The following is a 25,753-nucleotide window of genomic DNA, read 5'->3' on the forward strand; positions in this document are numbered from 1 at the left end:
TTGATGAACGCAGTGGTGGGTCTCCTCTGCTTGGAGGGCTATCACCTATACCCCTACCTGGAGGACTGGCTGGTGAGGGCAGGGTCACCCGAGGGGGTGATGCACTCCTGCCATAGATTGTCCGATGTTCTTCAACTGGGGTTCTCCGTCCACCAGAGGAAGTCACAGTTGTGCCCCTCCCAGGATCTGGTCTTCTGAGGGGTGCGTTGGAACACAGCCATTCAGCAGGTGTTCCCCAAGTCCGAGAGGTTCCTCTCCCTTTCTGGCCAACTCAACCACCTTGGCATGGTGGTTCCAGCACCTGCTGGGGCTGATGGCCTCCTGCATGCTCACTGTACAGCACGCTCGCCTCAAGATGAGGTGCCTTCAGCTCCACCAGGCTGCCAATTGGTATCCGGAGACTGGGTCTCAGTCGGACAGGATCCTAATACCCTGCTCATCCTCCCTTATCTTCACTGGTGGTTGTTGGACAACAATGTTTCCGTGAGAGCCCCCTTCACCCGACCAGAGCCCACCCTGGTGGTGACAACTGACCCTGCTCTTTCGGGCTGGGGGGGGCTATGTGATTTATGGTGCATGGTCCAGGTCGGAAGCCCTCCTGCATATCCATCTGCTCGAGCTCAGGGCAGTGGGCCTGGCCCCCAAGGCATTTCTGCCCCTCATCAGGGACAGGTCTGTCCTGGTCTGGCCACAATTTAACTACAATGTTTTACCTGAACAAGCAGGGTGGCACCCTTTCTCCCCCCTACTCTGCATGGAGGGTGTATCCCTCCCCCCAGAATAGCATAAAGGCTGTGCGGTTGTATATGGCACTCACCAGCAGTATATAAAGATATCCCCTCATGTCACTGTGCTGCTACAAGACTGCAACCTTTGCCCTCTATGTAGCTCGTACCCTCCACTACTATCGTTTTATTCAAATTGTATACGAATACAATTAATATATCAGAGCACATGGTATAATAATGCAACGTACATTAAAATATCGAAGGCATCTGGTTTAGGAATGAGCCAGGTATAAATCTAGCTTGTGTACCCATGTATCTGCAGTAAGAATGCAGCCAGCGCACAAAGTGCAAGTTTTGTTCCACAGAAACCTGTTCATACTTTTACTTGCAATACATATCATTTGCCGACACTCAAAACAGCAGGCTCCATGTTGACGTGCCTGTCTGTTGCTACGACATGTAAAATTAAAGTATACTTTAATGTGGGGCAAGCCGTAGAAGGGGATATTACAAAGACAGCATTTGGAGCGCGGCAACAGGTATGTATGGGCCTAGAACTTCAAAAGAATGTCTTTCAAGTATCCTAATGCCCACCGTAACTTAGAGTCTTGCTGCCTTGACTCTGACCTAAAAAACACTCTAATCCATTCAACGTGTGATAGACACGCCTATTCCCACTGTACCTCTGTTCATTAGTGTGATCCATCGCGTATCACACCACCTCCATGTCAGCTAATCCAGCGCTTTCCCAGGGAGAGACTCTGTGAAAGATCGCACTTCCCCATTAAGAGACACTCACGGCTTAGGATCCTCTTCCATTCCCAGACTCTATGCATGCCGCATCTGGAGACACAGAGCTTCTGGCATTGTTATTCAAACTCGTCTCTGCCGTATCAACATTACGTTACGTGCTGACGTGAGCCCTCAATGTTATCGTTAAGGTGCTTTACTCAAGTGTCTCCTTCGTCCGTGCACAATCCAAACCATACCGAAGTTCAATAACCGTTGAATATAACGCCATCTCCAACATGTTAATGTAATTTATGCAAAGAACAAACAAGTGAAAAAGAAAAATATATATTTCAATAGAGAAAAAAGAGGAGGAATGTTCTTCTGAGATATGGAGACAGTCCATAGGAGTAATATCCAGGTCAGATAGAAAAGCCTCAGGCTCCTATAATCAGAAAATGATCAAAAAATTGATGGATCTGACCCTCAATCACCAACTGGAGAATAGCAGGATACACCATATAGTACTGCAACTTCGAGGGGATTGTGTCCTCCGACGTATTCCACATCTTTGACAGTAATGACCACAGCTGTGCTGTTTTGGAAAACTTTTTCGGCGTCCTGCGTCAATGACGTCGATATGCTGTCTCTCGAGGGCCTCCGTCGATGGTCGACGTCACCGGATGTTATATCTAGGACGCACAACGCCCGTAGCCTCAGTTCTGTTTTTTCCACGAACTTGTTCGCTTCGGAATCTCGGCGCACTCGGATCTTGTACTTTGAATTGAGAAAATGTCTTTGTCTTCTTTTACCCCGAAGTCGGGCTTCAAAAAATGTCGGGACTGCGGTTCCAAAATGTCCATCACGGACCCGCATGATGTCTGCCTCTGGTGCCTCGGCGAAAGCTACACCACCGACGACTACAATGACTGCTGGTCCTTGACATTGAATGCCTTGCGTGAGCGGAAGAAGAAATTATCGGTAGGTAAGGTATCTAAAACCCGTAAGTTGAAATCTGCTGGGCTTTCGACCGACGATTCGAGGGACGACTATCCGCGTCGGCGTAAGTCCAAGGGGTCTCGGTCTCTGAGTGGGTCCCGCCATTCCTCTGCCTCTTCTAGGCATTCTCGGAAGCGCCGTCACTGGTCGCCTCCCCCGTCCTCGTCGGAGGACTCCGCCAGACGGCGGGTGACTTGTCCCACCAAGTCTTCGTCGGCCGAATGGGACGCATTCAACCAGCAGATGATGGTGATTTTCGAATCGCAGGGCACCGTTCCGTCCGCGCCTTTGAGAGAAGCCGGCAAAGAACGAGCTAGAGCCACCGCTCGCACACCTTCGGGCTCGGGCGGTCGGCGCGATCATCGGGAGCCGTTGAGGTCCCGATAGGACAAGGTTGATCGCCATAGCCGTGCCAGGTCCTCGACGCCCTCGAGACCGTCGGAACCTCTGAGGCCTTCTAAGAAGGCATTGATGCTGTGTCCGTCGAGGGACTCTCTCGAAGCTCCGGGTCGGAAGTAGTCTTCGGCGCCGAGGCCGTCGAAGGACACGCTCGGGGCTCCGGCCTCGAAGCCGTTGTCGAAGTCGTTGGCACCTCAGTCGACGCCAATTCCATCGGCGCCCTCAACGCCTTTTGAGGAGAATTTACCGGAGGTTCCCTGGAGGGCTGTGGAAAATCAGAGGAAGGCCCTCAGTAAGTCAGTGAGGCCTGTCTTTGAGCGCTTCTCTGGTCATCCCCCCAGGCTTGATTTATTCCAGCCTTTGGACTACATTTCAGAGGTGGAAGAAGGGTCGGATGAGGAGGGGGTTGTGCCTCCCGAGGTTCCTGATGAACTGTTGTCTGGTCACAGTCAAATGGAAGACCTACTTCAATTCTTACATGACGCCAGTGGTCTTGACACCTCTCCGGAGGTTGAGTTTGGCAGGCCTGAGCCTGGTACACATGCCGAATCATCGTATCGGCATCTCATGTCGAGGGTGACTGAGTACTTGGGGCGGTCTGCTTCACCTGTTGATGTTCTGCAGGATGACCTGACAGATATACTGGACCATGGTCCACCCACTGACCCGGTGTTGCCATTTCATTTGGCTTTGCAAAGAAGGGTGGCAGCGGCTTGGACTTCTCCAGAGTCTCCCGGCAGTGAATAAGTGGCTTCCGAAAAAATACCGTCCAGCCAGTGGTGACCCCTGCTACTTGTCAATGCACCCCACTCCGGAGAGTTTGGTGGTGCAGGTGGCTAGGGCCCCAGTGAAGCAGGCTGCGTACCCTACCATCCCTCCTGATAGGGACGACAAGCGATTTTATGGTTGGGTGAAGAAGGTATTTTCTTCTGGGGGTATGGCTTTAAAGGCAGCCAACTCCGTTTGTGCCTTGGCAAGATTCACTCAGACACTGTGGAATTGTGCATCTTTGGCGGCTGAACATATTCCCAAAGGGGAAGAATGGGATGGTTTTCTAGCCCTCGACCAAGATGGCAAGGATGCCATGTGTTAATCCGTTCATTCGGGTATGGACATGGCAGACTGTGTCAGCCGGTCCATGGCGGCGAGCACCGTGATGCGCAGGTTTGCGTGGTTGCGGAAGTCAGGGTTTGCTCCTGATGTGCAATCCGGCCTTCTCAACATGCCCTTTGATGGTGTCCATCTTTTTGGCAGCATGGCCGACGAGAACCTTGAGAGGTTGCAGGCCCCCAAAGCTGCAGCGAAGTCTTTGAGCGCTGCAGTATGCCAACCTCTGCCTTTTCGTCGTAGGGGACAGCAATGGAGGGGAGGTTCCTTTCAGTACTACTCTTCCTTTGGTAGATCGAGAGGAGCCGCCAGTCAAAGAGGCCACAGTAGGAGTACCAGAGTTGGAAAGCAAGGTACTCGAGGTGCCAAAGCCACTCGGGCAGTTGCCTCTTTGCCCTCAGGCACTGCCGCAGCCGAGTCATGAGGCCATATCCCATGGTTCGCCGGTTGGAGGAAGGCTGGCGCAGCATCTTGTGGAGTGGTGTGCCATTACTTCAGATGTGTGGGTTCTGGAGATCATAGCTCACGGCTACTGTCTTCCTTTCCGGCAGAGGCCTCACAACAATCCACCAGGGAATCTCTTTGAAGAGTCCGGATCCGCTCCTTGCGCAGGAAATTCAGTCCCTGCTGGAGAAAGGCGCCATTGAACTGGTGCCTGTAGCGGAGAGGATCAAGGGATGGTATTCCCCTTATTTTTTGATTTCAAAGAAAGACGGCATGTCACATGGTTCGCTGGTTGGGGGTAGACTGGCGCAGCATCCTGTAGAATGGCATGCCATTACTTCAGATGTGTGGGTTCTGGAGATCATAGCCCACGGCTACTGCCTTCCCTTCCGGCAGAAGCCTCAACACAATCTACCGGGGAAGCTCTCTTTGAAGTGTCCGGATCCGCATCTTGCGCAGGAAATCTTGTCCCTGCTGGAGAAAGGCGCCATAGAACTGGTGCTTGTAACGGAGAGGAACCAGGGATGGTATTCCCCATATTTTTTTATCCTGAAAAAAGACGGAGGCTTGAGACACATCATAGACTTGCGTGGTTTGAACAACCTCCTCAGGAAGGATAAGTTCAAGATGGTTACTCTTTCTCAAGTCCTCCAGGCCCTTCAACTTCAGGATTGGTTGGTGTCTCTCGACCTCAAGGATGCTTACTTTCATGTGCCGATTCCTCCCAAGCACAGAGGAGGTACCTGAGGTTTGCGGTTGGCGACTCGCATTTTCAGTTTCGGGTCCTGCCGTTCGGATTGACCTCCGCCCTGTGGGTCTTCATCAAGCTGATGGTGGTGGTGGCAGTGTATCTCAGGAAAGGGGGGATTCACATCTACCCCTACCTGGACGATTGGCTGATCAGGGCACGCTCTACCAAGCAAGTCCTGGATCATCTGTACGTCACCTGCCACTCCCTTCACAAGCTGGGCTTCTGCCTCAATTTAAAGAAGTCTCATTTGTCATCTACCCAGCGGCTCCAGTACATCGGAGCAGTGCTCGACACATCCCTGGGGCTGTGTTCGCCTCCCCAGGTGAGGGCTCATCACATTCTGCAGATGGTGAACAAATTTCAAAATGCCCAGAGTCTCCCGGCGTTCTAGTTCTTGAGGTTGCTCGGCCTCATGGCATCCTGCATTTTCCTGGTGCCACAGGCCAGGCTGCGGATGAGATCTCTGCAGTGGGCTCCCAAGATGCAGTGGTCGCAGTTCTCCGGAAGGATGTCGGATCCCGTTCAGATTCCGCCCTCGGTCGCCCAGCACCTTCTGTGGTGGGCCGTCAAAGGAAATCTGGTGAAGGGGGCTCCGTTTTGGCAACCGTGGCCGGAGGTGACGATTGTGACGGACGCATCCCTCATGGGGAGGGGAGTTTATGCCAAGTCCAGACTCCACATCAATCTGTGGGATGTCAGGCTAGCCCTGAAGGCTTTTCTGCCGTCTGTGCGGGGGAAGAATGTCCTGATTATGACGGACAATACAGTGGCTGTGCACTACCTCAACAAAAAGGGGGGCAGGGTCACTCCCATTGTGCAGGGAGGCGATGCAGCTCTGGTTCTGGGCCATCCAGCAGGAAATTTCGATCTCGGCAGTTCATCTGGCCGGAGACGAAAATGCGGCGGCAGACGCTCTGAGCAGAGCATGGTCTCTCACGAGTTGAAGCTGGCTCAGGAATTTCTGTTTGAGATCTTCGGCCATTGGGGAACCCCGCAAGTGGATCTCTTCGCCACCACGGTCAACCGGAAGTACGAAAGATTCTGCTTGCAGGAATTTCCTCCAAGAGGAGCCTTAGGGGACGCGTTCGTAGTGGAGTGGTCCTTCCCACTGCTGTACGTGTTCCCTCCAGTCCCTGTCATTCTGCAAGTGTTGCAGAGGTTGCAGAGGTTTGGTTACTGGATGATCCTTATTGCTCTGGCATGGGCCAGGAGAGCATGGTACGTGGACCTTCTAGACATGTCCATCGGCCCTCCACGTCATCTTCCCTACTGAGACGATCTGCTCTCATGGGAGGGGGGTCGAGTTCTCCATCCAGAGGTGAAGTATCTCAGCCTTCAGTCTTGGTATCTGAAAGGCTGAGGTATAAGGATTGGGACCTCCCCGAAGACGTGATGGAGGTGTTGCTTTCGGCTAGAAGGCCCACAACGAAATCCCTGTACCGTTGCCGTTGGAGGAAGTTCTGCGACTGGTGCTGGGTACAGAATGTGGATCCTTTCCAATGCTCCTTTCCTTTGGTTTTGTCTTTTTTGCTTTCTTTAGCCCACAGCAGCCTGCAAATAGGTACCTTTAAGGGTTACCTGGCGGTGCTGTCCATATTTAAGCACTCGTCTGAGGAATGTTCTTATTTTAAGATCCCTTTGATTTCACAGTTTCTGAAAGGGCTAACTAATGTGTTTCCACCATCGCCTTTCCAGGTGCCGGGATGGGATTTGAATTTGGTTTTAAAGTTCCTAATGGGAGCTCTGTTTGAGCCCTTACATTCTTGCCCATTGAGACTCTTGTCCTTTAAGACTGTATTTTTAGTTGCGGTTACTTCCGCACGCAGAGTGAGTGAGTTGCAGGCACTTTCCGCCAAGTCACCTTTCACGGTGTTCCATAAGGATAGGGTTGTCCTTATGGTTCGTCCTTCTTTTCTTCCGAAGGTTGTGTCGGAATTTCATTTAAGCCAGAAGGTGATTCTTCCGGCGTTTCATCTTCCTCCGCATCCTGGTAAGGAAGAGGAGAGGCTCCATAGGTTGGATCCTAGGAGAGCTTTGAATTTCTATCTCTCATGGATGTCCCGGGTCAGAGTGGACAATCAGCTCTTTGTTGTTTATGCTGGAAGGCGTTTAGGTCAGGCTGTTTCCAAGCAGACCTTTTCCAGATGGATCATATTGGCGATCTCTGAATGTTACCGGTTGGCGGGTAAGGACCCTCCAGTGGGCTCACTCTACTAGGGGTGTTGCTGCCTCCACTGCTCTACAGAGGGGCGTCCTGATTCACGGTATTTGCGAAGCAGCCATGTGGGCCTCTGTCCATACCTTTGTGAGACACTATTCCCTGGACTCTATCCATGGGCAAGATTTGGCCTTTGATAAGGCAGTCCTATATTCAGCAATTTGATTGGGCATTCTAAATTAATGAAATTATAACTTCTTTTCCCACCTCCATACATTCATATTGCTTTGGGAGTGTGTCAAAGATGTGGAATGTCGGAGGACACAATCCCCTCGAAGAACAAGTTACTTATCTTACCTGGTAACGTTATTTCGATGGGATGTTCCTCCGGCGTATTCCACATTGTACCCTCCCAGTCTGCCCCTCTACAGAATTTCTTATGTGATTGCAGCTTACGTTTCCACAAGACTTTCTGCAGTCACACTGGCAGGAGATTGGTGCCACACATTCTGGGTAAAAAACTACAACTGAGGCTATGGGCGTCGTGCGTCCTAGATATAACATCCGGTGACGTCGACCATCGACAGAGGCCCTCAAGGGACAGCGTATTGACGTCATCGATGCAGGATGCCTACGCCGAAAAAGTTTTCTGAAGCAGCACATCTGTGGTCATAACTGTCAAAGAAGTGGAATACGTCGGAGGAACATCCCATCGAAAGAACGTTACCAGGTAAGATAAGTAACTTGTTCTTCTTACTCCTTGCCTTTTCTTTAGCTGTATTAAATACTGTCCTTTTTTCCAGTATATCACTGCTTAAATCTCCAAAAATCATGATTTTATTTCCTCCCCATGATAAATCACCTAGCTCACTTGATTTCTTAAGTATCATTTATTTAGTAGGAAATCTTAAAAACTTTGCAATAACGTGTCTTGGACGTTGACCCAGTGCTAGCTTCTGCCCCAAAGACCTGTGCGCTCTTTCCATCTCTAAAGGGGTGCTGGGGTCCAATTTTAACATAGATAGACCTGTGCGCTCTTTCCATCTCTAAAGGGGTGCTGGGGTCCAATTTTAACATAGATATCAATGCCTTCTCTAGAAATGCCATAGTGTTCCCTCGCTCCACATTTTCAGGAAATCCAGCCACTCTGTTTTTTCTCCTAGAGAGGTTTTCCTGCTCAGATAGCTTAAGAGACCGTTTTTTATTTTGGAATTCCAAATTCCTTATCTGATCAAACAACCTTACAGTTTTGTCACCTGTAGTAGTAAGATGTTCCTCTATAGCTGCTACCTTTGTAGTAGGATCCAAATATCTGTCCTCTGCATTAATCAGATTGGTTTTTATTTCTGCAGTGTCTAAAGTCACCTTAGTCAGTAGATCCAATAGTTTGTTATCCCTGCTTTCAGATTCATCTTCTCCTTTGTCTTTTTGCAGGTTGGGACGTTTCAGCTGGGCGAGGATCAGTCATTTTAATGAAGGATGTAGTCTTGGATAGGGCACTGGAGCACAGCCTCTATGGCGCTGACAGTTCTAGATATGTCGGAACATGGATGTTTTAATTCCTTCAAGATCTTAAATAATTATTTTTATTCCGATTGAGCTTTGTCAATCCAGACATCAAATATTTTTTTTGCAGCAATAACAGCTGTTTTATATATTTTGGCAGCCCTCTTATATGCCTCCCTATCTTCAATATGCTGGGAGGACCTCCAAGTATAAAATTACTTGGTTTGTAACGGTTTAAGTTTTTGGAGATCTGGGGAATACCAGGAATTTCTCATTCTTTCCACGGCCTGCTTCATCTTTAGAGGGGCTAAAATATTGGTTGCTTCTTCAGTGGTGTATTGATATGCTTCCATGATGTGTTCTGCCTGTGTGAGATTATTTACCGGCTCCACCAACGGCAAGAAGCACAGTTCCAAAGCCTCTTGTGTCAATGTAGTGACATTCCTAAACACTATGGAAACTTTATTCACCTTCCTTCTCTTAAATTGTGTTTTCACACACTATGGTAAAGTAAACAAAGAAATGGTCGGACCATGGACATGGAGATACCATCACATCAGTTATGATACCCTTATGCGTGGCCACCCAATCTAATCTATTCCCCTTATTGTGTGTAGGAGAATTGAGAAGTTGCTCAAAGCCCAGATTTGCTAGTGATTCTTCAAGAAACCTAGCCTGAGAGTCGTCGTTCTTACTCAACCATTAATTAAAGTCTCCTAGGACAAACGCTTTGATGTTGGGTTTGGGAAGCCTTAGCAGGATATTTCATAGTTGATTAGCAAACTCAGGCCTAGTAGACAGAGTCTATAGATTAGTACCAGATTATAGGTAGTTTCTGCATCTGTCCTAATTTTTATTATTTTAATTTCACACCCCACCACACCCCTTATTTCCATTTTCCATGCATCAGGATTTGTTTTAAAAATTAAGGCAGCCCCCTCCTTTCCCTTCCTGGTGCTGAATAGTGTAGCCAAGAGGGGCCTCCAGTTCAAGAGTGGGTCCTTCAGCCTCAAAACACCACGTTTCTGTAAAAGCACATATATCAACGTCCTGGTTAGTGATATGTGTGGCCACATCCAGGGCATGTTTAAGAAGAGACCTAGTAGTTAGTACTATTTTAAGCGGACTGATATTTTTCAATTTACCACAGGTCCCTATATCTCTTTGTTTATTCATAGATTGTACTTCTTGGGTAGCATGCTTCACACCCCAATCCATACTTTGTGTTGCTGTATTTAGTGGTGAGGTCATAGCATCCATATCCTGTCCCCGCCTGCATGCATCTATTTATCTAACATTAATGTTCACTTCTACTGGAGTAGTCTGTATAATGTTTAGAGCCGTGGCAGTCTCACACATGGTTCCCGCCTCTTGAGAGTATGTACAGGTTATGCTGACTTGGACACTCCCTGGTCCCATCAGAGTAGCGATTCCTCGATGTAGCGTTTAACTATTTTCTGGTGTCTCGGTGCCAATCAAGAGATAGCCAATTGCAGTTTGTGCCAATCCATGACACCAAAGGCATTGAAGGAGAGAGTGCTGACGTTCGTTCTCAGGTGCTCGTCGGCCAAGTTGCCCTTCACCACCCCTTCGGTACAAAGTCGTCCAAACGGAGAAGCTCAGAGGTGACCAATAGTATCCCGGAGAGACCTAAAAAGAGAGCCAAGAAACATAGAAAAAGATCTCTCAAGAACGACTCCATTCCTCTTCATCAACCCAAAAACAAAAAGGCACAAACACTCATCTGCAGATTGCTCATGTGACAGGCAGGTTTGTTTCCCATCTAAATCTGCCTCTGCAGAAAAGCGGGGGGAATTCTGTCATAAAATGATGGATGTGTTTGAGGAAGCGGCCAACTCAGGCAGCCTCCTTCTAGACAGAAAACACTTAAGTGGAACCCATCCCACCCGACAAATCTAGCAGGGTATCCAAAAAACACTCCTCCCATGCGCCTAAGAGCCTGGTCATGAAGTGGGCCTCAAAGAATCTTCAAGGGCTTTTGACACAAACAGTTCCTGCAGCACTTTTCAAAGCAGGTTCAACACGTCCCTCAAGAGGCCTGTCAACCACCAACCCAACCTCTGCGTTGAGATACTCCCCTCAGTCGAGGAAAAACATTGTCCTCTTTTCGGAACATTTTTGACAAGGAAAGCAAACTGATGCCCTTCAGCTTTGAACCATTCATGGCATCAAACACTGCATATGAGTTTGTGTCAGAGGAAGAAAGGATGGCGGAGTTAGCCACAGAGCTGAAAGATGCCAGTTTGCTTAACAACTCCCTGTAGGTTGATTTGGCCCAACCTGATCGTTCTGCCTCTCGATGATTTTAATGGAAGATTATGACTAAGGTTTCAGAGGCCTTAGGGTGGTGTCACCCTTCTAGCACCCTGCTAGAGATGTCACAGAATATGTCCTGTGCAAGTGCCACGAAAAGGTAGGGGGTCCCCAAGGGAATCTTCACACAGGGTAAATCATCAATAGAAAACATAGCATGTGAAGAAATGTTAATTAAGTGTAAGTCAAGTAAGTAATGAATTTGCAATGCTATCTAGACAGTAGCTATAGACGAACCCCCAGCTCTCATGGAAAGAATCACGTGTGGGACTCAAAAATAAAAAAATTACTTTTTGTGGTTGGCACACATACAAACATGTATAAGGTAGGTTTTAAAAATAGTAGGAGCAAAAATAAATATCTGAAACGAGTATGTCAAGCAAACCTCCCATTCTGTGCCATTAAACCACAGTTAATCTGCAGAGCTGTCACACTGATTAGCTCTGCTGAATGGGGATGCCATCGGCTCTCCAAGGAAAATAGCTGTATAACAGGTCTGGGTTTTAATTAATAATTTTTTATTGTGGTTTGTGAAAAACCTGAGGATATCCTCACGCCTAAACCCCTACATCCTCTGTTCAGATGGCATGGGAATGTCCATCGCTCTTGGATCCCGACCCTGGGGGTGGAATAGCGAGTAAGGATCACTGGGGTGGAAGTTCATCGGCGGTTGAGAGTGGGGTGCCCGCAGGTGAGACTTAGTATCCCCCTTTCCTTACTGTTGACCAGCCTAACCCTCCCCCGGACCTTTATGGATTATTGCAAAACCTCTCCCTTCAATTCCCCATATTTGAGAGTTGAAAGTACTGGGACATGGAAGAGGAGACTAAGAGTAATGGACACTACACCTACATTTTACCGCTCTGGTACTGGGACTATGAAGATGCCTGTTAAGTATGGTGAGAGTCAGGCAAACCTAATCAAGGGTTTACACCTGCAACCCGTTAGAGGTTTGCAGGCGTATAAAATGAGAGCCAGAGAACGGTATTTAGAGAGAGGAGGAGGCTGAGAAGGAGAGAAGCAAGGATACCTGTAGGAAATCTTTCCCAGGAGGAGGCAGCCGTGGTGGGACCTGTGGAGGATCCAGGACACCAGTCAGAAGCCTAAAAAGGGCGCCTCTGTGTTGCTGATCTGTGTAGCAAGAGGAAGAACGCTGTCTGCATCTTCATCAAAGCAGCAGGGCTCGTAGGAGCGGCCCACTGTCCTACAAGGAAGAAAGAAGCAGCGGGAGCCGTTCGGGAACGCCGCCAAGTACCGGTGAGTGTCGGGGAGCAACGCTTGATGACTGGGGCGTTCCTAAGTGCAAGTGGGAAATTAATGCATTCCAGTTACCGAACGGCACAGACAGCTGAAATTAAGCATTATGAACATTTATTGAATACCAAACTAAATAACTTTAACTTAAACCATACCAAGTATATATTGAATCCCAAATTGGATGAAGGATAACTTTCACCAATGCCTATCTGTGAGAACCTTTGCATATCGAACTAGAAAAGACACCAGATGCATATTTAAACATCAAAGTGACGAAAGACTTGAACTCGGGTATAACAAATGCACATCGAACATCAAACTGAATTAAAGCTTGAAAATAAGGAAAGTGAATATTTGTTGGTTGCTGAATTGAAAGCAGCATAACACTTATACTTATTGAACTTTATGGAATTAAAGAACACTTTTTATGGGCAAAGCGGAGGTCTGCCAAAGTGACAGTGCCCATGGGAAAACAGCGCACGTGCAAAAAAGTGTTATAACAAGGTGGGACGTGAGCCAGACCACCACAAAGTGAACTATATGTACAATTACTGTGTGGCAAGGCCAAAAGACTGGCAAGAGATGTGCAACACTTTGGGCAGAGCCAAGAGGCTACTCTGGAGAAGCCAAAGGAGTGTGAACATTGCACATAAGCCAGGAAACCAACCAAGAGAGACTACAAGAACATAACCTTGTACACAGAGATACGCCTGAAAAACAGTCTGCGTCAAGGAACCTAGGGATCCTGGTTGCGCGACCTGTGGTGGGTGGACCGTGCAGTCTGACAACTGCGCCTAGACCAGTGAGCCTGGGACTGTGTGAATCCAACAACATTGTGTAAACTAAAGTCTTGGGCAAGGGCATCCTGAGACTCAAAGAATTGTTAACTGTCTTGAGAACGCCGTCCCAAGACCGCTTTGTTTTTTTTACTTTATTGCTTGGAACTTGGGTAAGCAGGAGCCGGAGAAGACGATAAGAGCAGCTGGATGAGGCTCAGAACGTTTATTATTGACCTCCCTACACGTTGTTTAGCTTAGGGTGTGAGGGAAAGGTTCGGTTTTGGATACAGACTTATAGGTTGAACTCTTTGACTCAGACTTTCCTTAGTTTCGTTCAGGTAGTGAAATCCCAACTTAGCATAGGGCAGGTTAGGCCTTCAACCATCCTGACATTTAAGTCAATAAATATATTTTCTTTGAACTTTGTGTGTTGTTTGTGTCTTGCTTCATAATGCCTTCACAGGTTGTAGTTCTTTTCACACATGGGTGGTATTTGGGATATTTGTTGTATTTAGTGTATTCATGTATTTATGTTTTATGCTGATAGACACCACTACTGATGAATTTACTCCTTGTTTATATGAAACTTTGTGCTCCTACTATTTTTAAAACTTAACTCATAAACATTTTTGTATGTGTGACGTCAATAAAAAGTCATATTTTTTCATTTTTGTGACCCACACATGATTCTTTCCATGAGAACTGGGGGTTCGTCGATAGCTACTGTCTAGGTAGCATCGCAAATTCATTACTTACTTGGCTTATACTTAACATTTCTTCGCACGCCTTTTTTTCCTTTGACCTTACAGACATTGTTGATAAGGACATGGGCCCTTCAAAGGAGCTAATCCTTACTTTCCCTGCAGCACTTGGGGACCCACTTCTGGTACTATGGAAAACACCCTGCTTGGCACCACCAGTTCTTATAGGCTTGGCAAAGTAGTACAGGCCGGCATCCTCAGACCCATATTTCCTATCCAAGCGCCACAGCCCTCAGGGCCAGGTGGTGCAAGCAGATACATCAGGAACAAAAATTAGTGCTACCTATACCTGCCTCTGGACAGTAGTGGCAAAAAATGACACCCTTTCAAAAAAGTATTTGCCTCCGGCAGCATGCTCCTTTAGCGCATTAACACCAAGTTTGCCCTGGCTAAGTATACCCACAGCTTATGGGCAGTAATTTCATAGGCAGGGATGGGTTTAAAGACATTCTTACAGATGGAAATGAAGCAATGTGTCTGGTGCTACAAACAGGCTTGAATGTGCATGATTGTTGGAGAGCAATGGGCACACGCTTTGTGTGTTAGAAGTTTTTATTGCTAATGAAGTCTGCCCCAGATGTCCAGACAAGAGTGATGACATTCCCTTTTGAAGGCTCAAACCTTTTTGGGTCTAAGGCAGGCCACCGCCTACAGAAATTACAGGGATCAAAAGCCGCTGCAACGTCCTCGGGGGAAGTGATGCAGGAACAGCCAGTACAATTTACCACTTGGAGATAGAGAGGCAAACCCTTTTTTTTTTTTTTTCAGCTCCTTCAGCCAGCGAGGGAATGGACAAACGTCTGGAATGCAACGACAGAGAAAATGTTCGAGGCTCACAAGAGGTAGAGGCTGCTTTTTAAAAATTCTCACACTCTACTCGGAGGCGGTGTGGGTTGTAGGGGACTAGGGTGGTGCCTAGCTTAACATTCCAGAGAATGGTGGGATATTACTTCAGACGCCTCGGTGCGACAAGTTCTAACCCAAGCGTACTCTCTCTCTATCTTCAACCGCCCTCCAAATTGCCCCCCCCACACCCACTCATCCCTCTCGGCATCCATTGCCGCTGCTGGATTGGCTAAGACGATTAGCTGATAAGAGCCCCATCTTTAAAGCGATATCAGAACCACCTCAGCCACATGTCGCTTACACAAACGGGGCTTCTCCCTCAAGTCCCAAGTAACACCCTCACCAATGTTCCATTACAAAGGAGCGGTCCTGGACTCCTTCTTGAGGATCTTCCTGAAGACATTATGGAGGTGTTTGTTGCTCTCCGCCAGAAGACCAGCAACAGAAGGCCAGTACAGCGTCAAGGACATGGATCCTTTCTTGTGTAAATTAAACAAACCTGACTTTGTGAGGATCAAGAGGTAATTTGGTGAACTCCAATGAGGATCCTCCTCCTGTTTTCTTAAGTACAAATATTCAATTCTTCAACTAAATACCAACACATTCAATGTGAGTAATTTTTCAATTTAATGTTCATCAAGATGATCATGTATTCAAAATTCAAAGCAATATTTTCATCAATATTACTCATCATAGAACCTGCTGTGATACTGCTTCTCAAAACATGGTTTATTACAAATAGTCTGACAGCTGTGAGAAACTCGAGGGCGTCCTCACATCTACCTTACTTTAGTCCTCCTCTCAGGTGGCCAGGGAAAAGCCATCACACTGGGATCCTGACCCTGGGGGTGGAGAAGCGAGGTAGGATCATCTGGGTGGAGGGTCGTTGGGGATTGGGAGTGGGGTGCCCACAGGCGAGACATAGTATTCCACATTTCCCTTTCAGACAGAATCCTCTATCACAGAGGCAATTATGGGATATTGCTATACCTATCCCACTAACTAGGAAAATATCCCGAGATACTATCACTCCAGAAGCACCAGAAGGACGGGTGGAAGAAGAGGAGGGTCAATGAAGAGACATGGTATCCCCCTTTTCCTATTGCAGACCAACCGAACCCTCCCCCAGCCTTTATGAACTATTGTAAGCCGGCTCCCCTTATTCACCCATATTTGACATCTGACAGTATTGGTACTAAGTAAGGATATCCAATCTTAGCATAGGGCAAATTAGGCTTTACACCATTCAGACATTTAAGGTAGTAAATATCTTTTTGTTTGAACTTGAAGTCTGTTCGGTCTCTTGCTTCATGATGCCTTCACACAGCATATATATTATTGTACATAGTGAGTTGCTATTTAAGCTTTCCAACGTGTTTCGGATACAACAACCTATCCTCCTTCAGGGGCTACACAGCTGTCATATTGATTCTACACATTACTTCAATGTCACCTGCAAAGAAATAAGAATATTAGAACTCTTATAACAAGAAATACTTAGCAACACTAACCTCTTATACATCTCAATGTCTCCCAATTTACATGCCTAGTAAGGGAAGGCATCATAAAAAAATGCTCTGAAGCCTAAAACTCATCTTTAACTAAACAGAACTCAATAAATGCTCACCCGACTTCATTAAGCCAGACATGAAATTCCAAACGGAATTCTCATTACGAGCAAAAGGTCACCAGAAACTTGCAAAACTTGCATTAAAGAGTTCCCCATTAGTCCCTACATCAAACATCCACCTTCAAACAGCAGCGCTTCTGCTGTGCTCACACACGTACATCTGTTTCCTCTTAATCCAAAAATACATTGACAACGGGCAGTAGACCGGCTTAAACCAGTCGGGCGCCTCGCTTCCATCTTTCAATGCTGGAGTTCTCGTGTTGACAGCCAATACGAGACCGATCTGTGAACGAGTAAGACCGGCGTAGTCATGAATTCCTATAGCTTATGAGTTCCTATAGCTCACACCATTTGCAAGGCATATATCCCACTTAAAAATCTCGTCAAGACATTAAATCCCCCTCAGAATCTAATAAGTCAAACAGCCATATTTTAAAAGTATATTCCTCACTCAACTTCAATAAGCTCCAGTATTGTATCTCTCATCCTTGCTCACGTTTGTACATACACGCGTACAGTATTATACCATAACATTATGAGGCTTGCAAATTAGTGAAATGGTCAATTCAACGCTTTGAAACGCTGCATTGTGACATTCTAAAACTTGCAGGTTAAAAACACACCCTGCTCACAACCTAATGAAATGTGCTCCAATGCGCTCGTTCAGTACACTGCGTATCATGGCTCTGTAGACCAGTTAAGGACAGTATATATACGCATAACCAACTTAATTGACATAGTCAATTCAACGGTTTTGAGTGCTACATAGTAACATTATGAAACCTGCGGGTTAAAAAGACACCCTGCTCACAATCTAATGTAATGAGCATCAATGTGATCATTCAGTGCATTACTTTTCATGAGCTTGTAAAGAAATTTAATAAAATACATCACGTCTCATGAGCTCGTAAAGAGATGAAAAACAACACATATCCAAATAAGCAATTCTATTCCTATTGCTGTAAACTCTATCGGTCCACCAAATAAAATCTATGCTGTACAAACCTACATGTCCGGTGTGTTTAGACCACCAATGTATTCACCCTTGGTAGATGGAATATGTGTTAAAGCACAGCTGTAGAGAACCATAGGAATATAATTTCACCCATGACAACTTAAATAAACTTGTTTAATTATCAACAGGTACAACTCAATCCTAATAAGAAGCTTATACGAAACATGATAAATGCCACTCATTGTTCATCACATGTAGGGCCAAGGAATAGAGTTTCTCATCCCATGCCATCTCTCTCTGTAGTAGCTTTTTCGAGGGGATTGGGTCCTCCGACGTATTCCATATCTATGACCGGTAATGTCCCCAGCTGTGCTGCTTTGGAAAATCTTTGGCGTCTGCATCCTGCGTTGATGACGTCGATGCGCCGTTCCCGAGGACCTCCTCCGACGGCCGACGTCACCCGATGTGATAAGTAGGACGCACGACGCCCATAGCCTCAGTTCCGTTTTTTCCGCGAACGTGTTTGCTTCGTGAATCTCAATATGCCTCGACTCGTTGGAGTTTGCTGTTTTCAATTCTCGGTTCGTTGAACCTGTTCGGTTTGTTGTGAAGACCTGTTTGTGGCGATGTCTTCTTTGTCTTCAACCCCGCATCCGGGCTTCAAGAAATGCGGGGACTGTGGGTCCAAGATGTCGGTCACAGACTTGCACGACGCCTGCCTCTGGTGCCTCGGGGAGGCCCACGATATGGACGACTGTGTCGACTGCCAGTCGCTCACAGCAAAGGCCTTGCCGGAACGCAACAAGAAGCTGACGGTAGGCCGGGTGTCTAAGCCCCGGAAGTCGAGGTCTGCGGGGCTTTCGACGGATGACTCGAGGGGCGACTCTCCGCGTCGTCGTCGGAAGTTCAGTGGGTCTCCTTCCAGGAGTCGGTCTCGCCACTCCTCCGCCTCTTCAAGGCATTCCCGGAAGCGCCGGCATAGGTCGCCTTCCCCGTCCTCTTCCGAGGACTCCGCCCGTCGGCGGGTCGCTTATCACTCCATGCAAGCGACACCGGAGGAATGGGCTTCCTTCGGGAAGCGGATGCTAGCGATTCTTGAATTGCAGGGCACCGGTCCGTCCGCACCTCTGAGTGGGGTCGGTCGGCACCGGTCGAGAGACACCGCTCGTATGCCTTCAGGCTCGGGTGGTCGGCATGGCTCGCGGGAGAGGTCCCACTCGGACAAGGGTAGCCGTTCTCCCTGTGCCCGTTCCAGGTCCCGGTCCTCGACACGCTCGAGACCGCGTGATCCTGTGCCCTCTTCGAAGAAGACGTCGACGCCGTCGGCGCCTAGGTCGAGAGACCCGCTCGGAGCTCCGGCTTCGAGGCCTGTGTCGACACCGCCGATGCTGCCGGCGCTGCAGCTGACGTCGACGCCGATTCGCTCGACGTCGAGCCTTTTCTGTCGGCGCCGACTCGTTCGGCGCCCTCAACGCCTTTCGAGGCGGTGGTGTTGGAGGGGCCCCGTGGCACGGGGTTTGCCCCTAGAAAGGCTCTGGCTAAGGTCAAGCACTGCTTTGGTCCCCAGAGGTCTTCCTCTCCCCGCCTGGAGTACATTTCTGAGGGTGATGAAGTGTCTGAAGGCGTCTTGGTTCCGGTTCCGGTTCCCGATGAACTTATCTCGGGCCATAGCAAGTTTGATGACCTGTGGCAGTCGCTGCATGATGCCAGTGGACTGGACACCTCTCCGGAGGTGGAGTTTTGTAGGCCGGAGCCTGGCACTCATGCCGATTCTTCATATCGGCGCCTTATGTCTCGGGTCACCGAGTATTTGGGTTGGTCACCTCCCCCAGGGGAGTTCGTTCAGGATGATCTCACGGACATCCTTGATCTCGGTCCCCCCACTGACCTGGTTTTGCCTTTTCATATGGCTCTGCAGAGAAGGGTGGTGGCGGCTTGGACTGCTCCGGAGAGTCTCCCGGCAGTGGGCAAGTCTTTGTCGCGAAAATACCGTCGAACCAGTAGCGACCCCTGCTACTTGTCTAGGCACACCACTCCGGAGAGTTTGGTGGTGCAGGCGGCTACGGCCCCGGCAAAGCAGGCGTCGTATCCTACCATCCCTCCGGATAGGGACGACAAACGTTTTGACGGCTGGGCGAAGAAAGTGTTTTCTTCGGGGGGGTATGGCGCTTCAGGCGGCCAACTCCATATGTGCCTTGTCTCGTTTCACACACACTCTGTGGAACTGTGTTGCATTAGCGGCTGAACATATTCCCGAAGGGGACGAACAGGATGGTTTCCTTGCTATGGTTCAGGATGGCAAGGATGCCATGTGTGAGGCCGTTCAGTCGGGTTCGGACTTGGCGGATTGTGTCAGCCGGTCCATGGCGGCGAGCACCGTAATGCGCAGGTTTGCGTGGTTGCGGATGTCTGGGTTTGCTCCTGATGTGCAGTCCCGGCTCCTCAACATGCCCTTTGACGGTGAACACCTTTTTGGCAGCAAGGCTGACAAGAGCCTTGAGAGGTTGCAGACCTCCAAAGCTGCAGCGAAGTCGTTGGGCGCTGCAGTTCGCCAACCTCCGCCTTTTCGTCCTAGGGGACAGCAATGGAGGGGAGTTTCCTTTCTTTATTACTCGTCCTTCCGTAAAGCGAGGGGAGCTAGCAGTCAAAGAGGCCATCGTAAGAGTGCCAGAGGTGGAAATAAAGGTACTCGAGGTGCCAAGGCCGCTCGGGCAGTTGCCTCTTTGCCCTCGGGCAACGCCGCAGCCGCTACCACTCAGTCATGAGGCCAGGTCCCATGGTTCGCCAGTTGGGGGAAGGCTGGCGCAGCATCTTGTAGAGTGGCAAGCCATTACTTCGGATGTGTGGGTTCTGGAGATCATAACCCACGGCTACTGTCTTCCTTTTCGGCAGAGGCCTCACGACAATCCACCAGGGAGCCTCTCTTTGAAGAGTCCGGATCCGCTCCTTGCGCAGGAAATTCAAGCCCTGCTGGGGAAAGGCCCCATAGAACTGGTGCCTGTAGCGGAGAAGAACAAGGGATGGTATTCCCCTTATTTTTTGATATCGAAGAAAGACGGGGGATTGAGACCCATCATGGACTTGCGCGGTTTGAACAAACTCCTCAGGAAGGACAAGTTCAAGATGGTGACTCTTTCTCAAGTCCTCCAGGCCCTTCAACTTCAGGACTGGTTGGTGTCTCTCGACCTCAAGGATGCTTACTTCCATGTGCCGATCCATCCCAAGCACAAGAAGTACCTGAGGTTCACGGTTGGCGACTTGCACTTTCAGTTTCGGGTCCTGCCGTTCGGATTGACCTCCGCCCTGAGGGTTTTCACCAAGCTCATGGTGGTGGTGGCAGCACATCTCAGGAAAGGGGGGGATTCATGTCTACCCCTACCTGGACGATTAGTTGATCAGGGGGAGCTCTCCCGAGCAAGTCCTGGATCATCTGTCCGTCACCTGCCACTCCCTTCACAGGCTGGGCTTCTCCCTCAATTTAAAGAAGTCCCATTTGACACCAATGCAGCGGCTCCAGTACATCGGAGCAGTGCTCGACACGTTCCTGGGGCAGTGTTTTCCTCCTCAGGTGAGGGCTCTTCACAAACAGCAGATGGTGCACAAGTTTCATTTTGCCCAGGATCTCCCAGCGTCCGAGTTCTTGAGACTGCTCGGCCTCATGGCATCCTGCATTCTTCTGGTGCCAGAGGCTCGTCTGCGGATGAGATCTTTGCAGTGGGCACTCAAGCTCCAGTGGTCTCAGTGCTCCGGCAGGCTGTCGGACCCTGTTCAGGTGCCGCCCTCGGTGGCCCGGGACCTTCTGTGGTGGGCCGTCGAGGGCAATCTGATGAAGACGGCCCCATTTTGGCTGCCCTGGCCGGAGGTGACGATCGTGACGGATGCATCCCTCACGGGATGGGGAGCTCATGCCAACGAGTTGACAGTCAGCGGTCGTTGGTCTCCGTCGGAGTCCAGACTCCATATCAATCTGTTGGAGCTGAGGGCCGTCAGGCTAGCCCTGAAGGCTTTTCTGCCGACTGTGCGCGGAAAGAGTGTCCTGATTCTAACGGACAACACGGTGGCCATGCACTACCTCAACAAAAAGGGGGGGGGCAGGGTCACTTCCGCTGTGCAGGGAGGCGATGCAGCTCGAATTCTGGGCCATCCAGCAGGAAGTGTCGATCTCGGCTGTTCATCTGGCCGGAGACAACAACAAGACGGCAGACGCTCTGAGCAGGCAGAGCTCGATCTCTCACGAGTGGGAGCTGGCTCAGGAGATTCTCCTGGAGATCTTTGCCCTTTGGGGGACCCCTCAAGTGGATCTCTTCACCTCCAGTGTCAACCAGAAGTGCGAAAGGTTTTGCTCGTGGGAATTTCCTCCAAAAGGAGCCTTAGGAGACGCGTTTGTGGTGGAGTGGTCATTCCCACTGCTGTAAGCGTTTTCTCCAGTCCTCGTCATCCCGCAAGGGCTGCAGAGGTTACGGAGGTTCGGTTCCCGGATGATCCTCATTGCTCCGGCGTGGGCCCAGAGGACGTGGTACCCGGACCTTCTCGACTTGTCCATCTGCCCTCCACGTCGTCTTCCCTACCGCAACGATCTGCTCTCACGGGAGGGGGGTCAGGTTTTCCATCCGGAGGTCAGATCCCTCAATCTTCACGCTTTGCTTCTGAAAGGTTGAGGTATAAGGATTGGGACCTCCATGAAGACGTGATGGAGGGGTTGCTCTCGGCCAGGCGGCCGGCAACTAAGTCTCTGTACCGTTGTCGTTGGAGAAAGTTCTGCGACTGGTGCAGAGTTCAGAATGTGACATTCCCATGGTTCTGTCTTTTTTGCTTTCTTTGGCCAACAGGGGCTTGCAAGTGGGGACCATTAAAGGTTACCTGGCGGCGCTGTCCATATTTAAGCACTCGTCTGAAGAGTGTTCCTATTTTAAAATTCCTTTAATTTCGCAGTTTTTGAAAGGGCTCACTAATGTGTTCCCTCCGTCACCTTTTCTGGTGCCCGGTTGGGATTTAAACCTTGTTCTTAAGTTTCTTATGGGTGCTCCGTTTGAGCCTTTACATTCTTGCCCTTTGAAGCTGTTAACTCTGAAAACTGTGTTTTTGGTTGCGGTTACTTCCGCTCGCAGAGTGAGTGAGTTACAGGCACTTTCAGTTAAGCCACCCTTCACTGTGTTTCATAAGGACAGGGTTGTCCTTAGAGGTTGTCCTTAGAGTTCGTCCTTCCTTTCTTCCGAAGGTGGTTTCGGAATTTCATTTGAGCCAGAAGGTTGTTCTTCCGGCGTTCTATCCTCCTCCACATCCTGGTAAGGAAGAGGAGAGGCTCCATAGGCTTGATCCTAGGAGAGCGTTGAGCTTTTATATTTCGCGCATGTCCCGGGTCAGCGTGGACGATCAACTTTTCATTGGTTACGCTGGAAAGCGTTTGGGACAAGCTGTGACGAAACAGACTTTGTCTCGTTGGATTATTTTAGCTATCTCCCGAGTGTTACCGCTTGGTGGGTAAGGATCCTCCGGCTGGCTTGCGGGCCCATTCTACCAGGGCAGTGGCTGCGTCTACTGCTCTGCAGAGGGGAGTTCCTATTCGTCACATCTGTGATGCAGCCACCTGGGCTTCAGTACATACTTTTGTACCGCACTACTCCCTCTATTCCATCAGAGGGCAAGATCTGGCCTTTGGCAAGGCAGTTCTCTATTCCGCAATTTGATTGGGCATGCTAAATTTGTATTCTAAATTCTTTCCCACCTCCTTGCTTGGTACTGCTTTGGGAGTCTGTCATAGATATGGAATACGTCGGAGGACCCAATCCCCTCGAAGAACAAGTTACTTTCTTACCTGGTAACGTTCTTTCGATGGGATAGTCCAACGACGTATTCCATATCACTCCCTCCCTGCCAACCCTGCTGCAGAATTTCTTTTGCGATTACAGCTTGCGTTCCGCAAGGCCTTGTGTGTCTGACTGGCAGAAAACTGGTGGCACACGTTCTGGGAAAAAACTATAACTGAGGCTATGGGCGTCGTGCGTCCTACTCATCACATCGGGTGACGTCGGCTATCGGAGGAGCTGTGGACATTACCTGTCATAGATATGGAATACGTCGTCGGACCATCCCATCGAAAGAAAATTACCAGGTAAGAAAGTAACTTGTTCTTCTGTATATCACCCCCCTTTTTTGGTTGAAACTACATGCTCTAAATTCACACATTGTACCGGGGCAATGTTGTGTGTTTGGCTTCAAGAAAATGTTCTGCAACCAGAGATTTGGTTCTTCAACCTGATGTTGGACTTTTGCTCTGTCCAGCAAGGTTTAGCTTTCCGTGATGTTATTCCTACGCAATAATACCTACCTAGGCATTTTAGACCAATATACTACTTTACTGGAGTCACAAGTATTTGAATGCTTCAGAATATTTCTTTTTTGCCAGAGGATGGATGTGTAATACTTTTGCCTTTCAAGATATTGTTGCAGTGTTGGCAATTATAACATGGTTGCGTCCCGGTATATTGGATACAAGATTTTCTCCTTTGCTCAAATTCAGCTTGAACCAAGATATTTTCCAATGCCATGCTCCTTCCGTACACTAAAGTCTGTTCAACCTTCCTAGATACTTCTTCGATCAATTTTGGATCTTATTTCCTCTGTAAACTTTTCTCTTGTAGTGTCTTTGCCTGAACCTTACATTCATTCAAGGTTGAAATATTCCGTCGGTACCTCAAAAACTGGCTTAGAGGGAAGCTGTCAAGCATGCGTTTAGGGTGAAAGTTGGTAGCAAGAAGCAAACATTTCCGGTCTGTTGGTTTTGTTAAAATGTAGGTTTTAAGTGTATTATTCTCACAGTACACCTCAACATCGAGGAAGTGAAACTGGTAAAAGCTATATTTCAAAGTAAATTTGCTCTGTGGATGCATCTGGTCCATCATCTCGAAGAAATTCTCAAGTTCATTGACAGGACCTCTCCATATGCCAAGCACATGGTCTATATACCTTACAAAGAGTAAAAGGTATTCGCTCCACATCACTGAATTCAGAACATATTCAGTCTGAAGATCTAGCATGGGGCCATGGCAGCTGCCATGATTGTGCCAGAGATCTGCAGGAAGTACCCACCAACAAACCTAAAGGAATTGTTTGTCAGCATTAGTTTCAGAGAAGAGTGTTAAGAGAAAGATTGCATCAGCTTTACAGGCATCTGTTGAGAGAAACAGCCACTCCATGGCTTCCATCCCAACCTCATGGAGAATATTTGTATAGAGGGAGGTGACGTCCATCATAAAGAGGATGCTACGAACCTGCACAAAGTCAACATCTTTAAGCCTTGCTAAAAAGTGGCATGTCCCACAAACATGAGTTGGACTGTCCTGTATTATGGCCTTATCGAACTATTGGGCTAAACGCTCTAAAAAGCTTCCAAGAGATGAAATAATGGGACACCCCGTGTGAAGGGGGGTAGGGGGATTTACCAGGCTCTCGTGGACCTTTGGTAATATGTAAATTACAGGCATTACTGGATGAGTTGCCTGTAGAAACAATTTTGTATGGTGTGAAATCACACCCCTGTTTTAGAGCCTTGTTCTTTCGGGTCATGCAGAATCTCCATTTACGTCTCCCTATCACTCAACTAGCTATCAATTTCTCTCAAATAGTCCTGCTTGTCCTTTAACTCAATGGCTCCCTATTTATCTGCCGGTTTAAATATTTATTGATTCCCAAGCAGACCCTCTAGTACTTGTTTTTCCTGATGGGTGAAATTCCCATACCTAATCCAGTTGAAAAGTAAAATTGTGCAATACCCATTTCTCAAAATTTGTCAATATTGAATTTTGAAAAAGGAGGATAAAACCACTGGAGTCTGATTTCTCGACATTCTGGTTTCTTATGCAATACATATGTGGTACTCTTTCCTTTTGCACCTTGCCCAGCAGGAATTACATGCGACTACAGTTAAAGGATACTTGGCTATGCTCTCCATTTTCAAGTGCGTTCATGGACAAGGATCGTACTTCCCAATGCTAATTGTAATACAAATCCTAAAAGGAATAACAAATTAATTTCCCCCAAACCCATTTGTGCTGCCGGCTTGGGACCTAATGGTAGCACCCTTCCAGCTATTACATTCTTGCCTGCTCAGGTTGGTAGCACAGAATACCATTTTCCTAGTTTCGGTAACAGCAACGCAGAGAGAGCGAATTACAAGCCCTTGTACTTGTTGCCCTTCTGCCTCAACCTTCCAAAGAGGAGAGGCTGCATAAGTTAGATCATAAAAGACCCTTATGTTTTTACATAGGTTAGATAGATAGGGAAAAGGAGTCGCAGAACAAACATTATAGATGTGGATAGTCTTGTGCATCTGATCGCCTCTGCCTTGAAAACCTTTTTGTTTAATCCCTG

At 48.3% G+C, this 25,753-nt stretch overlaps 1 protein-coding gene across 5 annotated transcripts in view; it reads left to right on the top strand.

Moving 5' to 3' along the window:
• The window catches only part of STRBP (spermatid perinuclear RNA binding protein), a 1,497,608-nt gene that overhangs the window by 1,438,450 nt on the left and 33,405 nt on the right, over positions 1 to 25,753 (top strand). For 4 of the 5 annotated variants that reach the window (XM_069609636.1, XM_069609639.1, XM_069609638.1 and 1 more), the window contains one exon: positions 14,721 to 14,794. The exons of the other annotated variant lie outside the window; for it this stretch is intronic. In XM_069609636.1, the coding sequence (XP_069465737.1) occupies positions 14,721 to 14,794 (74 nt within the window). The remainder of the gene's footprint in view (positions 1 to 14,720; positions 14,795 to 25,753) is intronic. 5 annotated transcript variants of the gene reach the window in all.

This window comes from Ambystoma mexicanum, chromosome 8 (assembly GCF_040938575.1).
Source record: "Ambystoma mexicanum isolate Mex_15411 chromosome 8, UKY_AmexF1_1, whole genome shotgun sequence".
Classification (NCBI taxonomy): domain Eukaryota; kingdom Metazoa; phylum Chordata; class Amphibia; order Caudata; family Ambystomatidae; genus Ambystoma; species Ambystoma mexicanum.